General features: G+C 37.0%; 1 protein-coding gene across 1 annotated transcript in view; it reads left to right on the top strand.

Annotated features, from left to right (window-relative positions):
• Nucleotides 1-3,859: 3,859 nt before the first annotated feature.
• SLC26A7 (solute carrier family 26 member 7) overlaps nucleotides 3,860-14,657 on the top strand; it is a 70,287-nt gene continuing 59,489 nt past the window's right edge. Inside the window, exon 1 of the mRNA XM_071421617.1 lies at nucleotides 3,860-4,327. Coding sequence (XP_071277718.1) covers nucleotides 4,135-4,327 — 193 coding nt within the window. The 5' untranslated portion in view covers nucleotides 3,860-4,134. The remainder of the gene's footprint in view (nucleotides 4,328-14,657) is intronic.

Raw genomic sequence — 14,657 nt, 5'->3', positions numbered from 1 at the left:
AGGAAAAGATTGTCTAGGAATTTTAGCCATAGTTGCTAAGGACACAAGCTTTATGTGACCAAGATTTTTGCCTGTCTTATTTTCCTAAGTTCTTCATTTAGTATCACCTTATTCCTTTAGCCATACTTAACTTATTTGACAGAAACAGAGCAGTACCAAAACTGAGTTCATAAAAATTTTTGGTCAGGATAGAGGACAAGGATGAACAGCAATTAGTTTCTGCACAGAATGGAAAGGTGAGGAAAGCTCAATCATTATGTATTCATTATATATTAAGATCTAAATCTTAAGATCCAATATGTTTTTGCCAGTGGCCAGCCAGAAGGTGTGTGTAGTTTTGGATTAATGATAGCACATCCTTCCCTTTACCCAGTGATGGTGGAAAGGAGAACTTCAGGAAGTGAGTTGGATGCTCTGGATGTTCTTGAGGGGAAAAAATTATGCATAGCAGCAGGAGCACAGGTTCAGTTAGTTCAAACTGGTTTAATGCTGGATGTTTGCAGATATTTAGTTCCTTCCTGATAAAACTTACAAAGATCAAGTCCCACTGCAGAAGCACAGAATGGACAAGGTTGGAAGGGAGCACAGTGGGTCATCTGGTCCCACCTCCCTGCTCAAGCAGGGCCATCCCAGAGCACACAGAACAGGATTGTGTCCAGATGGTTCTTGGATATCTCCAGTGAGGGAGACTCCACATGTTCAATTTTTCCATCTATGCCTGTCTGAGGTGTGAATAACATCATTTAAGTTCTATGAGTGTCTGTACACATAAGTGTAGTTTTTGAACTTGCCTGCCAGTTTATGTGACATCTAAAGTCAGTTCTCATGCAAGAATCCAAAGATTTCCTTCAAAGATTTTCGTGCTTCCATATGAACTGGGGTTTAGGGCTTCTCTGTAAGAGTTTACCACAATTTTTTCCTTTTGGGGTCTAAATTGGACTAAGGGGTCAGATTATTATTTTTTTAACTCTTTGAGGCCAGGACTAGAGAATCAAACCCCTTTCTTCATATATCCACCATGTTTGTAAACTTCCCATGTATGTAAATGTTAGAGGAGCTGAGGTTACCCCATTTATTTTTGGAACTTGTTGCAAATCAGGATTTAAAAGCCCACCATATCTGATTCATGATGCCATAATTATCTCCTTCTATATACTATCTGTATTCTAATTTTTGACTTATGGTAATTATCTTTTTAGCATTTTACATAAATATTCTGCTAGAATTAAATTTTTATGCATTTCCAGAACAAACAAACAAACTACTATGGTAATCACTTGAAGATAGGTTTTACTCATATGAGATCATCAAAAAAGCTATTTGTGAAGCATCTAATATTACAAAAGTATGTGAGAATACACTGATTTAAATGTATAAAACCAAAGGTTTCTCATGCTTATCCTTTGTTGTTCCAGAAAATGAAGTTTTATTCACTTGCTTCAGAGCAAGAGGGGGTCTCAGAATCCTGATAGCTCAGGTACATCATGAAACAATTCAATCTGTGGAAAGCCTGCATGGTCTGGGAGTGTATAGACTAAAGATTTATATCAGCTAATGGGAAGGAGTTTAAACACTGTGTGTGTGATACAATGTGTTTCCATTAGGATACTGAAGTGTTCTAGGAAAGTGGAGGGGATTTTATGTTTCTTTAAGATTCAAAGGCTGTAATATTTTGTAGTGAGGTACAGGATTGTTATACATACTTATATATCAGTTTTCCCTTAAAAATGTTGATTTCTCTGGGGGTTTGTAACTGAAATGTTGCTTTGTGTCACAGGTAACTAGGATTATTTATTAATTTCAGAGTTACAATGAAGAATGTATTTCAATAGTGATAGTATTATCAACTTCAGATTTATGGATAATGCAGTTTTTTACTTATCAAAAATTATTGTTGGGGTTAAACAAAGTTTCCACAAAAATTCCACAACAGCTGTAGGATGTTTGAACTCATGCATGCACACCCTTAGAGAAAGATACCATCTTTTGTTATTGGTAGGGGATAAAATATCTGTTGATAATGGAAATCCTAGGTGTTCAAATACTAATCTGGGAATGAGATAAACTTGTCCAGTTTAACTGACTCTGCAATTAGGAGGTGGGAAAATCTCAATTACAGACCTTCTCAAACATCATCAGCATTTTGGTGCAAGAACTTTGAGGACTGGAGAATATGTACTTGTGTGTTTAGCCATGGTTCTTTGGTTTCCCACTGTGGGTTTTTTTGCCTGTTCAGAATATCCAGAGCTTTTAGCAGACAATGATTAAAAAAAAAAAAAAAGAGGCTAGACTCTTTGGCTTTTTTACAAAAGTACCTATATTTGGGGATATTTTTGCACATGCATACTTATGTGTAGAAATGTATTTTGATTTTTATTTCATGGTAAATACTGTCATAGTTAGAAGTACTGAACATTTCGTCAAAACTAAGCAGCACCTGACTGCTGAGTACCTCTCATTGTAGCTCACATAGTGGATTCCTGTCCACTTCTATTGAAAGGAAAATATTTGTGTTGTGAAAACTTGGCAGGCATAAATGCCTCAATTATGAAATCCTTGAACTGCACTTTCAAGTTAAAAAAAACAAAGAAAACAAAAAATACAAACCACAAAAAGAATAAATGAAAATAATTGATGCTTAGAGGTTTATTCTACTGAACAGAAGTAAGATTACCTGTCTTTAAAAAGTGTATGTTGTTAATGGGTGGGCAGGGCAAAGAGTAAGTATGCCAGGAATAGTTAAAAGTAAGGGTCTGTCTCATGCTAAGAAATTCTTTCTTTCTCTTCCTTTTTTCTTTTTATCTTTGCAATGCTATGGGACACAGTTGTGGACATCAACTGAATGTCACTCAGCAGAATGACTTGATGCTGATGATTTGTCTTTGTGCCAGTCTACCTGTTGCATTTGGAAGCAGTCTCATTTTTCTAAAATTGTTTTGGATGGAAAATGCTTCAGGGTTTTTTTGCTTTAATCTAAACATTAAAATGTAAATTAATTTCTATTTTTAAAAAAGGAAATATTTAAAAAATATATTGATTTTTATTGCTTACTACAGAACAGTGATTGGGAAGACACTTCACCCATATAATGGATCTTGCATTTCAACTTAAATTTCTTTGCCATCCAGAGATACAGAAAACTTAGAGGAAAGCTTACTGTGTCCTTGCTCCATAGCAGTCAAGGCATTTAAATGCCTGAACATTTAAAGCTCCTCTATATCCCTATCACTTTGTGTCTGAGCACTTTGTATCGTACTCAAGGTGCATGACATTATTACAAGAACAAATGTTACTGGGTGAACAGTCTGTGCTGAGAGAGCCTTTGCTGAGTGGACAGCCAAGAGCAGAAAGGACTAGCTTTGGACAAGAATGATTCTCACAAGAATTTTTGGCACTGCCCATGTGAAGCTGATACCTTGCAGTCCCTCGCTGCGCTTTGAGCTTGTTACTCTGAAGTTTGAGGTTTCAGCCTACAGAGAGATTCTGTGTATGTTTCTGGTAAGGCTTATTGCTACCTGATGTTCTGCATTTGCTACATAAACAAGCTTTTTGTGTCATTTAGAAGACAAAATGCTGATGGAGTAAGACAAGTCTTCTAGCACGAGCTTTACTGAGATCTTAATGCCTCCCGCCTGTGGCCAGAAAAGCTCCCCCAGGAGGGACAAGGCTGCTCTCCCAGGCTTGGCAGGGAGATGCCTGCTCTGCTGGGCACTTCTTGCTCAGATTAGCATAGCCCAGCCTATATCACACACACACCCAGTAATACCTCATTTTGCCACTGGAATGAGGCCAAAAGCACAAGCATTACAGGGATATAAAGCGGGAAGTTACTGGAAAGAATCACAAACTAACGTGAGACTAGACCAAATTTTTGCAAACAGCAGAAAATGGGATCTTTGCTATAGACAGTTCTTGCATTTAATGTAGCTGTTTATATGATTGAAGCACTTAAAAGTGTTTTCATTGAGTATAGTTACAGAACAGCTGCAGAAATCTTAAGTGCTTCTGTTCATTTTTTTTTCTTTGTAGTTTGGAACTGAAAAATCTCAGAAGAAAACTGGACACTGACAGAGATCAGGGTGATTCCTCAACAGTGCACTCTTCTGACAGAGGCACTGCTTTTGTGGGGTAGGAATGATGACAGGGGCAAAAAGGAAGAGAAGTACAGTCTGGAGGAAGATCCAGGCTGTTCGCTTTGAAGATATCAAAGCCTGGTGTATGAGAAGGCTGCCTATCTTGACATGGGCGCCTGTCTACAACTGGAAGGAAAATTTGGTTCCTGATACTGTTTCTGGGATGATGCTAGCCATCCAACAGGTGACTCAAGGTACAGTTAACTCATTTCAAATTAATATTTTAAGTTTGTCTGGTCATATCTAATGTTGATTGAATCCAAATAAAAATACAAGGAAAAATATATAGTCTTAACTCATTTATAGAGTGGATATGTAAATATGGAAAGAAATGCATTGTGATACTTCAGGTAATTTCTCTGGACCTTTACTATTTATCCTTCGACATTTTTTCAAACATTGAATATGGAAGGTGAGAGAGCAGTAACTCCATTCATACACGATATATATTATATACAATGCTTTATCAGTTAAATGACCATCTTTTTCTCTATTTCACATGGAAAACAAAATATAACTCGATGATAATTGCACTATAAAGTATGCTGTTGTGGGATAAACACATGCATGATACTATTACCTGTAAAATTCCAAAACACAGCAGGAAGAGGTCACAACTTTCTGTGCCTAAAGAGTGTTCCTGCCAGAGACATTAGCCGGGGAGAGGATCTGTGGCATCCATAGCTTGTGTGCTGATTTAATGCTGTATTGCACACCTCTTTTCAAGCAGCAATACAAAGCAGGGGTGGAGCTAGACTCCATTTTACAGCTAAAAAAAAAAAAAAAAAGAGAGAGAAAAAAAGGCAGAAAAAAGGAAAAGCTTCCCAAACCCTGCACAATGAGCTGCAGAAACTTTAAGTTCCATCTTGCTTAGTAAAGTGATTCCTGTGAGGAAATAAATGCTTTTGTCAGATTTTGATGTGTCTTTGATAGTGTCACCTTCTTATGATAATCTCTTATATTTGTCTCAGACAAATCACAGCTTCTTATCTCAGATGGACTTTAACTCCTTCCTTCATGTGAATGACATCTATTGTTTTCTAACAGTCTTCCATATTAAGTGGGCTTAACTATCATTCATGTTGTTAAACACTCCTTTAATTGAATTATGCTGCAACTTGAAACAACTGATTTGTATAAGTATTTGTGCTTTTAGAGTAATTAGGAACATCTGCATTGGCATGATTTAACTTTGGGAACCTTAATACTGTAACTCTGCAATGTATCTAATTTCACTGGTATGTGTGCAACAATTGTAATTAAAATGCTGCTAATAACAGTATGTTGAAATTCATCAAAAATGCTATGTTAAACAGCATTTCTGCAGTGCTGGTAGTTTTAGCCAGGCTTTTAATGTTTGACTCTTGTACCAAGAAGTTGTTTACTGTCACAGATAAATCTGTGAAGACAGAAAATCCAGGTTTGTGTTTTCTGGTTTATTTATAAGTACTCTAGAAACAATTTTATCCTTATTTTATGCTGTTCAAAAAGAAATACTTAGAAACTCCCAATCTGTTTTTTCTTTCTCTGCTTGCTGCTTCTCAAGATTTTGGAATGATTTTAGGGGATGAAATAGGAAGAGAGTTAGAGACAAAAGCATTTCATCATGTTTGTGGTGCTTTAATTTGAATGCAAATATAAGCCCTTTTACTAGTGTTGTAAGCATTCCAGTTACCAGCACTATCCTAATATTTTCAGATGGATGAAAACAAGTTCCATTTGTTATATAGCACAAAGCCAAAAAAACCCAAATATTGGGAGGTCATATTGTGCCTGTTTTCTTCCAACCTCAAGATAAACCAAGAAATTTTGTAATGCAATGCAAGGCAGAAATTCTAAAAATAGTAGGAAAAAAGGTAGTTGGTGATAATTGATTTGTTGAGCCTAGTGTCAACCTCAGCAACAGGTTTAGGCAAATCCAAGTATAAGGAAATAAACCTGAGTAATGGGAATATTTGGAAAATTGTACAGTTGTATTCATATGCAGCAGTTTTCTGAGTGATGAAAACTGCAAACTCCAGGGTGGAGAGCAGTCCAATAACTTGAGAATAATTAAGAAAGGCCCTGCAAATGAGCTGTGTTTTCCATAATTTCCTTCTGTGGGATTTCTTACTCATCTGGTATTGATCATATTCAGACTATTCAGGTTGGCAACTGCTCTGATCTCGTGTAATGTTTGTGTGTTTGTGTTCCCACTTCTAATCTAAATTTTAGATAAAATTGCTGATTTCCCTTTGTATTGTAAGGAAGAAAAGATGAAAGTCACTGTCCTTACTGTGCTGTAGTGAAAGCAACAAAACTGGGCTGGGGAAAAGGAGACTGAGGGGTGTAACAAGATGGAAAGTGAAGGCATGGGATTATCATAATGTACTGCTGGGCATTTGTGATGAAAGAGTCATTGCTGAAACCAAGCAGTCATTCTGAAAATGTTCCTGTAGTTGTTTCATTGTCTGCTAAAAATAATAAATAAATATTAATTCAGAAGTCCCAAAATTCAGGGATCTTTACCTTATGAGACAATACTTGTATTTTCTCTGTATGTATCCCCTAGTTTTAAAGTCCTTTATCTACTTCTACAGAATACGGAGAAAGAAATGTCAAAGATAATTATGTTTCTAAAAATTTTATGAAAATATCACGTAGGAAAAGACCCTACAAGTTCTAACAAAAAAAAGCCTTTTCAAATACACCAATTGGCACAAAGGTCTAGCTGGACTTGCACAGTCTCAGACAGCAAAGCCAGCCAGCCACAAGTCAAAACTAGTAAAAGAAATCAGGCTTCATCAGTTCCAGCTATTTAATATTAGTTCCAAGTATAATTTAATAATGCTGACAAAGAATCCTTATTCTTACTTTGATACCTAAGGTTGAAAAAATAATCTTTAAATCTAAAATGAACATCATGATGCAGTCTTGAAGTTTGTTATACACCGTAATAGGAAGTTAAGAAATTTGAGCTTTTATGTTGTGGTAATCACTACATAATTTGTCTCCAAAACTTCTCAAAACTCTGTTATTGATAGACCAGAGCAATATGTCTCTAAATTAACAAAATAAATCCCTAACTTTCTTGTTGGATTAAAATTCATTATCCTCTTCCCTTTCCCTTTAAAACTTATTAATACCCCATCAACAGTCATTCTCTGAAGAGTCTTTCCATTTAATTTTGTATCCCTCATCCTTGCAAACAAATTCAACTGCTAGATCCATGTAGATGTCTCATAAGTGCCTAACCTTTTTCCTTTCCAAACTGAAATCATGCTAATAAAACAAAGGGTCTGCTTTAGTGGTGCAGGTAAGCAGTTCTCAGCAAGCTGCTTCTGTGTCCTTCACTGGTCAATGAAGACTTAGTTGATGGGAGTTAATGAACATTAAGTTATTAGAGAGCATCCAAAGGAGGGTAAGGAGGATGATTGAGGGGAAGCCAGATGAGGAGCCAGCTGAGGAGCAGCAGAGGTCACTTAGTTTGTTCAGCCTGCAGAAGAGGAGACTGAGGGAAAACCTCAATATGCTTTGAGAGGAGGTAGAAAGGCAGGCACTGATCTATTCTCTCTGGTGACCAGGGACAGGACTTGAGGAAACTGAGTCGGGAGGGGTTTAGGGTGCATATCAGGAAAAAGTTCTTCAGCCAGAGGGTTGCTGGGCACAGGAACAGGCTCCCCAGGGAACTGGTCACAGCACCAGCCTGTCAGAGTTCAAGAAGCATTTGGACAATGCTCTCTGGCACACAGTGTGACTCTTGGGGTGCTCTGGGCAGGGCCAGGAGTTGATGGACTTGATGATCTTTATAGATCCCTTCCAACTTAGTTTATTCTGTGATTCTATGCTTGTGAGAGGTGGTGAATGACTGCATTTACATCACTTGTATTCTTTTCTTTCATTCACTTATTAAGTTGTCAATCTTGACTGACAAGTTTTCTCACTTGTGCTTTTCTGATTCTCTCCTGCATCCTTTGAGGAGGAGTGAGTGGCTGGATGGGTACTTAACCACTGGCTAGAATCAACCCACCACAGGCGTGATTCATCTGACTAAATCTAACCATCTGCTTTGTTAAGGTTGATTAATTATATTAATAAGTTTCCTCTGAGTGTAACAGGGAAGGGCTCAAGTGTAGACACTGATGAGGCAGACATCAAAGTTTAGTGTCTTAACCATTATATCCATGTCATTGTGGGTAATAAACAGATAAAGAGTTCATGTTTAACAGTTCATGGTTAAAGGCAGGTCTTTCTTTTCTCTTTCCTTTTCCTTTTCCTTTTCCTTTTCCTTTTCCTTTTCCTTTTCCTTTTCCTTTTCCTTTTCCTTTTCCTTTTCCTTTCCCTTTCCCTTTCCCTTTCCCTTTCCCTCACCCATTGACCTGTCACAATAGAATTATTTGTGGGTTCTTTGTGTGACTCATACCCATACTCATAAAAGAAGAATACTTCGATCAGCCTGGGTCTGAATTTTTCTTGGTTTCTTTACATGATAAAATTAAGATGCATTATGATGCAGTCTTTCCATGTAGCTAAATCTCACTAAACTGTCATCATGTTTTTTCTGTAGCCTTCTGAACATGTGCTGTAGTCCCATCATAGCTCTTCAGAATGCATCTGCTTAGCTTATTTACCCAGTGGTAACTTTTATTGCACCAAGAAAATTATTCATCTTTACTTTCATGGCCTTTCATAGGTGATCTTTCCTGATATTATTTATTCATTACCAAGCTCTTGATCCATCTACCAATAATCCACTTGGTTATTCTTCTTCGGTCAGTCTTGTCTTTTCAAAAAACCAGCTTTTTACTCAGGATTTAAATTTTGCAGTGTATATTTTTTGGTAGTCATTCCTCAGTATTTTGCTATTTGGAATGTGGGATTTAGGGTTTGTTTTTTGCTTGTTTTGCTGTTTGTTTTTTCCTGGGCAGAATTATGCACAATGCTCACAAAGACTGGCATATAGAAACCATGTACCATGACCCATCAGTAAGCTTCCCTGAATGTCCCTGAATGCAACAGAATTAAAACCAAGTTTATCTGAAAAAGTTTATAAAAGAGAGCCTCGGTCATGCAGATGAGTTAATTGCCAGAGGAATTACTACCCAAGTTAGTCTGCTTGAATATATACTTTATTTTTTGAATATATATTTTAGTGTATGTAACTTTATTTATGTTCTCTATACAGGTAGGGGACACAAATGTGTCTGAAGTATTTTGGTAATGAAATGCTGTGAAAATTAAGTGCTCTGCATAACACCTGAAGTTGTTTTAATCTTTCTGGATGTAAATTACTAATGTAGGTACCTAATTTTAGACTATGACAACCCTTCTCTCAGGCTTCTTCCAAGATCTCTCTTGAGGTTTTGATAATTAGAAACCTCATCTTCAAGCTATTAATGACCAGACTATCTCCTTCTTACACAAACATATGATTTAAATTCTTTTTTTTTTGGCAATTTTCTGGGTGATGATAATACTTATACCCTACACTTTTCTTTATAACAATTTAGAGCTCTTTACACTTACCAGTAATAGAAAAGTTTATAGGTAGGGAAATTAGGCACACAAAAATACTTTTGCTCAAAATAGAGAAATTACTTGTGCAATACTACATGGAGAGTTTATGGTGCAAAGAATTCAGGTTTCAGTAGTTTGCTACTGAAACGCATGTCTAACAGTGCAACTGAGTTAAACCCCTCCAAAAAACCTCAAACCTACAAGTGCTTTTACAGCCTTTAAAAAAATAAGTGCAAAACAAAGGCATGGTACTTTCTACTGAAGTATTTGGTCTGAATGGAAGCCTCAGTGCAAAATTAGAACTTTGACTCAGTTTCCTGAAGAATGATGACTTTTCCATGAGGGACATGGTGAAGCACGTGGATATACAACTGATATCAAACAGAGAAAATGAAACACATCCAGACTGAAGGCTGAGATAGATAATTGCCATCTCAGGATTCTGAAAAACAAGGTAAGTGGCATTGTGGATCTGGTTACATGTACCCTAGATGACGCTGTCGAATTTGGAATTCTATTCTATGTTGATAGTGAGTATAGTGTTGTACCCCAGTTACAAGTCTGTACTGCAGATGAGGGACTGGACCAGATGCAACCCATGGTGCTGTATTTCTCTTTAGTAATAATAATAATGAAAATACATGTCCATATAGAGCAATAAAGGACACCAGAGTGATGGATTCAGCTATGCAATTCTGAAGCAAGGCTGTAGGACAGATGATGGGTTTTATGTTAGATTTATGTATGGGTTCTAAAGACAAATCTGCTGCTCTCAGTTAAAGTTGGTTTTAATGGTGTGTTGGAAAATAATTAGCCTATTAGCCAGGGAAAAAAAAGTCTGCTGCATGAATTGGGAGGTGCAAAGAATCTGATGACCACTGGCGGTGCTGTCTGTTGTTCCATTATCACAAATACAGTGTTTCATTTTGGTTGCCTCTGTTCATAGATGATGATCTCAGTAGAAGAAAAGTCTAGGAGAAGGAGTAGAAAAACAGAGATTATATTTGGGAGAAAAATGGCTCAGGTTAATTAAAACATGAGAAGGTTTTTTCTTTATCAGGAAAGGCATTCAAATTACAAGACAGTTGCAGCACATAGAGAAATGAAAATAAAGTAACTTGAATCTGTTTAGAATTAAAATTGGGAGTAGTTCTAAAAATATTGTATTTAATTATTGGGTTCAGAAGATGGATCTCCTTATCACATAATCCCATTCATGGATGTGCTAAATTCAAACAATTGTGTTTGGCTGTCATAAGGGGGAGCAGATCACAAGGGAAGGTCTTGACAATTTTATGCTCCCTTTCAATTTTATGATATCTGAGCTGCTGCTTTTTTTTTTATTTTCAAAAAAAAAAAAAAAGAGAAGTTTGGAACTTCTGTATATATATGAAAAAGTTAAGACAAATGTGTGGGAGTTTCAAAATGAAAACACTGTCACTCTATTTCTGATTCAGTCTTTGCTTGCTAAGTTGTGGAATCATAAACATTTCTCTGTTTCTTTTGAAATAAATATTTTTCTGTATATTATATTGCATGTACTCAGTAGCTGCCCACTGGAAGCATGAGGGTATAAGATTTGGACTTTCAAACTTGCCAGATTGCAATGATGCTAGTGGTTGTAGTTTTAAAACAATACATTTTTTTTTTGTAGGCAGCTAGTACAGGGATATGATTAATGTAGAATTTATATATAATATTATACATTTGCTGCCTTTCCTGTGATCTATCATGAACAAGAAATGCTTTGGCTCAAGTGGATTTTGGTGGGCTGTTTTTTTGGAGGGTGGAGGGCCCTTGAGACGTATTTCCTCTAAAAGTTAAATATGTAGATGGCATCTGATGAAATCAGTATTGTTATTTCTGCCAACTTCTTTTCTTTTTCATTCTTCAAGCCCAAGAATAACTCACTGAGTCTTGGTGTGGTTTGTATGTTTTAATTAAACTTAATTTAATCTGGAGCTGGATTTATTGCTGAACAACTAATTCCTTAACACTGGCTGGAGATCCTGACATTAAAAAAAATTAACTATACTGCCTTCCTGCATTCCAGAACTGGTGCCCAGAGTTTTGGAAGGCATGATGCCAGGAACTTATATAATTTTTTTTCCTTAGCTTTTCATGGAGGAACCCCAGCTGTGTCTTCTCAAGAGTGATAGTTGCCAGGGGTTTATTTCAGGTTCTGATCATAAATGTAGGCATAAATATACTCTAAGCTCACTAACTGGAGCTAATAATTTTATTAAGGGGTAAAGCTGCCTTGTAAATATACATCTGGCTTACAAATAACACGTGTAGATGAAATAGAATAGGCACATTTGGAAACAGAGCCAGAAAAACCTCCTACAGAATGCATTGGAGAATCCATGTAGCTCATGATTTCTGGAAGAGTGTCCAGTTGAACTCTGTTATAGTTCTCTCATGCAAAGAATAATGATGTAAGCAGAATATGAAATTTAACATGTTAGTGAGAAAATGTGGGACAATGTTTCACACTTTACAACTCTCCAGTGGAGCAGCAAGGCACTTAGGCTGCTGTGCGTGCAATATTTTCTTTCTAATGTCTATAAAAATTCTTCCAAGTTACACATGTGCTGATGCAGACCTGTCTAACAGACTGCTAGAAATGTGAATTCAGCTTCTGGATGCCCTCTGACTCCCCTGGGGCCTCCTGTCCAGGTGCACTCTGGTATGCACACACTGCGTGCCCACATGAGCTGGGGGATCCCTGGGCTCTGGGGTGCCTGAGCACCATGGACAGAGACTGAGCAACCCAGGGAACATTGATCCTCAAAGGAAGGAATGACACCATACATAATCTTCCTGATCAGAAAACAGTTCGTGTTCAGATCCTTGGGCATTGGTTTCCCAAAATGGATGCCCTTTTCATGGATTTCAGCAAGTCCAGCTCATCTGGATTAAGGCCTGAAATCACTCATGACAGGCTTTTGTTTCTCCACAGCACTGATGCTTCTCAGAAGATCACCTCATAGTTACCTGCTTGCCAGAAACTTCTGAAGGCTTCATTCTCTGCTTATTCTTACTGAAATACAGAGATTTTTACCTACAATCCACGTTCAAAATCCTTTTTTTGGGAGGTGGCTGAATTCTTCCAGTATTACAGCTGGCTAGTGGATAATAGAATTCCCTGTGAAGCAGTTTATAAAATCTTTGTGGTGTTCAGATATGGTGCTGAATTTATCCTAAAGGGATCTTAACATTTCATCTCAGATTGTCTGTCTGAGACAGTAGCTGATAGCTTTTTTTGAGGAGCTCTATTGAAAGAAAAGAAAACACTAGGAGTTTTTTAATACTCTGTTTTGTATGTATCTATTACATATAGAAGGGTCAAGCTGTCTTGAACAGTGAAATCATAAGCTGGTCATGCCATCCCCTTATTTCTTGTACCATAATGCTTGCATATTTTCCTTTTGAACATTAAGATACAAATGTCAGTATCTGGAGATCTGTAAAGTGGCAGAATAGCACAGTGTTTTCTCAAATCCACCTTTGAAGTGCTTTTCCATGGTACGTTGGGAGAGCTGCAGTTCAGAATCTGTGAAACACTGTGAGTTTGGGTGCTATGGCTAACACAGCTGTAGTGCTTAACTCTCACCAGGCTGAAGGAGACAGCTGCATGGGAAGGACCTGCACTGAAGGATCCTTCAAAAAAAGAGGGGGTTGCCAAATCCACATTGTGTGGTCTCTGAAAGATTTATGGTTCATTTTTGAGGGCCTGTCCTTCTATTTTGTCTTTACATTCTTCATTTGCCTCAGGCTTTGAATGACAGAAGAACCAAGGAATGATTTTAAGCTCTTGGTACTTTGTCACCAAATAAGTGAGACAGAAGGCACAATCCACTTGTGCAGCCCCAGCAAATGTGCATTGAGAGAACTGATACTGAGCTGCACAGTTTTTGGAGGTTAATGATACTATTTCCAAAAGATCATTTTGTGTTAAGAGCTTTTACAAAGCCATTGTTAAAGAACCCTCCAGAACTTGCAGGTTTGTGTAGGAAAACTTTTCTGAAATATAATATTAATTGTTTTCCTGTGGTGGAAAAAAATTTTCTTGTTTTTTCTTCAATAGAAGTTAGCTATCCTGGAGTTAGAAATTAAATCCTGGGATATGAGTCATTGGTTAATTTGATTTGTTAGTTCTCCAGGAAGTATTGATAGAAGACTGATTAAATATGTGTCAATTCTACATTTTAGGGCATCCTCAGAAAATACCCTTCTTACTACATAATAGAGCTTTTTGAGAAGAGGGAGAAGAAATGGAGAAAATCTATTTTTCTGAAGCATTAGAGAGTGCCCACAACTGCAGATAGCATTTTTGAGTGGGATAAGATGAATTTGTGTCATTTAGGGTTTCATAAACCTGGGGTCTGACCATCTTAGAATAGACACACTTAAGAGTAAAAGGTTACACTTACAGAAAGTTATTTGAATATACACTCTATCAGAAAAACTTTTAAAATGTATATAGCTTTTTACAGTAAATATTAAATGATACTAATGTTGTTACTCCTCAAATTAATTATAGGCTTAATACTTTTCCTGCTTCCTAATTTAATTTCTGGTTTGCACCTAGTATGTCCAAAAGATGTGGTAGAGTTTTCCTGAGAACAGATGTATGTATCATGAACATATTTCCAGATGCAGAGAACTGTTAACTAGTTGACTATTCTCTGGTGATTCATAGCTCTTCCTATGGAAAATATTTTTTTATTGCTATAGTTTTGGCACTAATCTAATTAGCAGAAACTTCCAACTCAAGCTGAGACCTTTCTCCTGTGGCAGGAGATGGCCTTGTTTCTCTTTGTATCAAGTTTGTTATTTTGCAGTTGCTTGCAATGACACCGACTGTTCAACATTTCTTGCTTTTCAGCCTGATGTGCCAGAGGACTGGAAAGCACCTGGTGCTAATCACAGGTCATGGTTTTCAGTGAAAGTGTGTCCCACAATGTTATCTTATGATAAGGAGGTAGTTAAAACAAACAATATTAATGTACTGTATCTAAACTT

This window comes from Agelaius tricolor, unplaced genomic scaffold (assembly GCF_023055355.1).
Source record: "Agelaius tricolor isolate 1412-34295 unplaced genomic scaffold, bAgeTri1.0.p SCAF_2, whole genome shotgun sequence".
Classification (NCBI taxonomy): domain Eukaryota; kingdom Metazoa; phylum Chordata; class Aves; order Passeriformes; family Icteridae; genus Agelaius; species Agelaius tricolor.
This window is presented reverse-complemented; position numbering and strand designations above follow the sequence as displayed.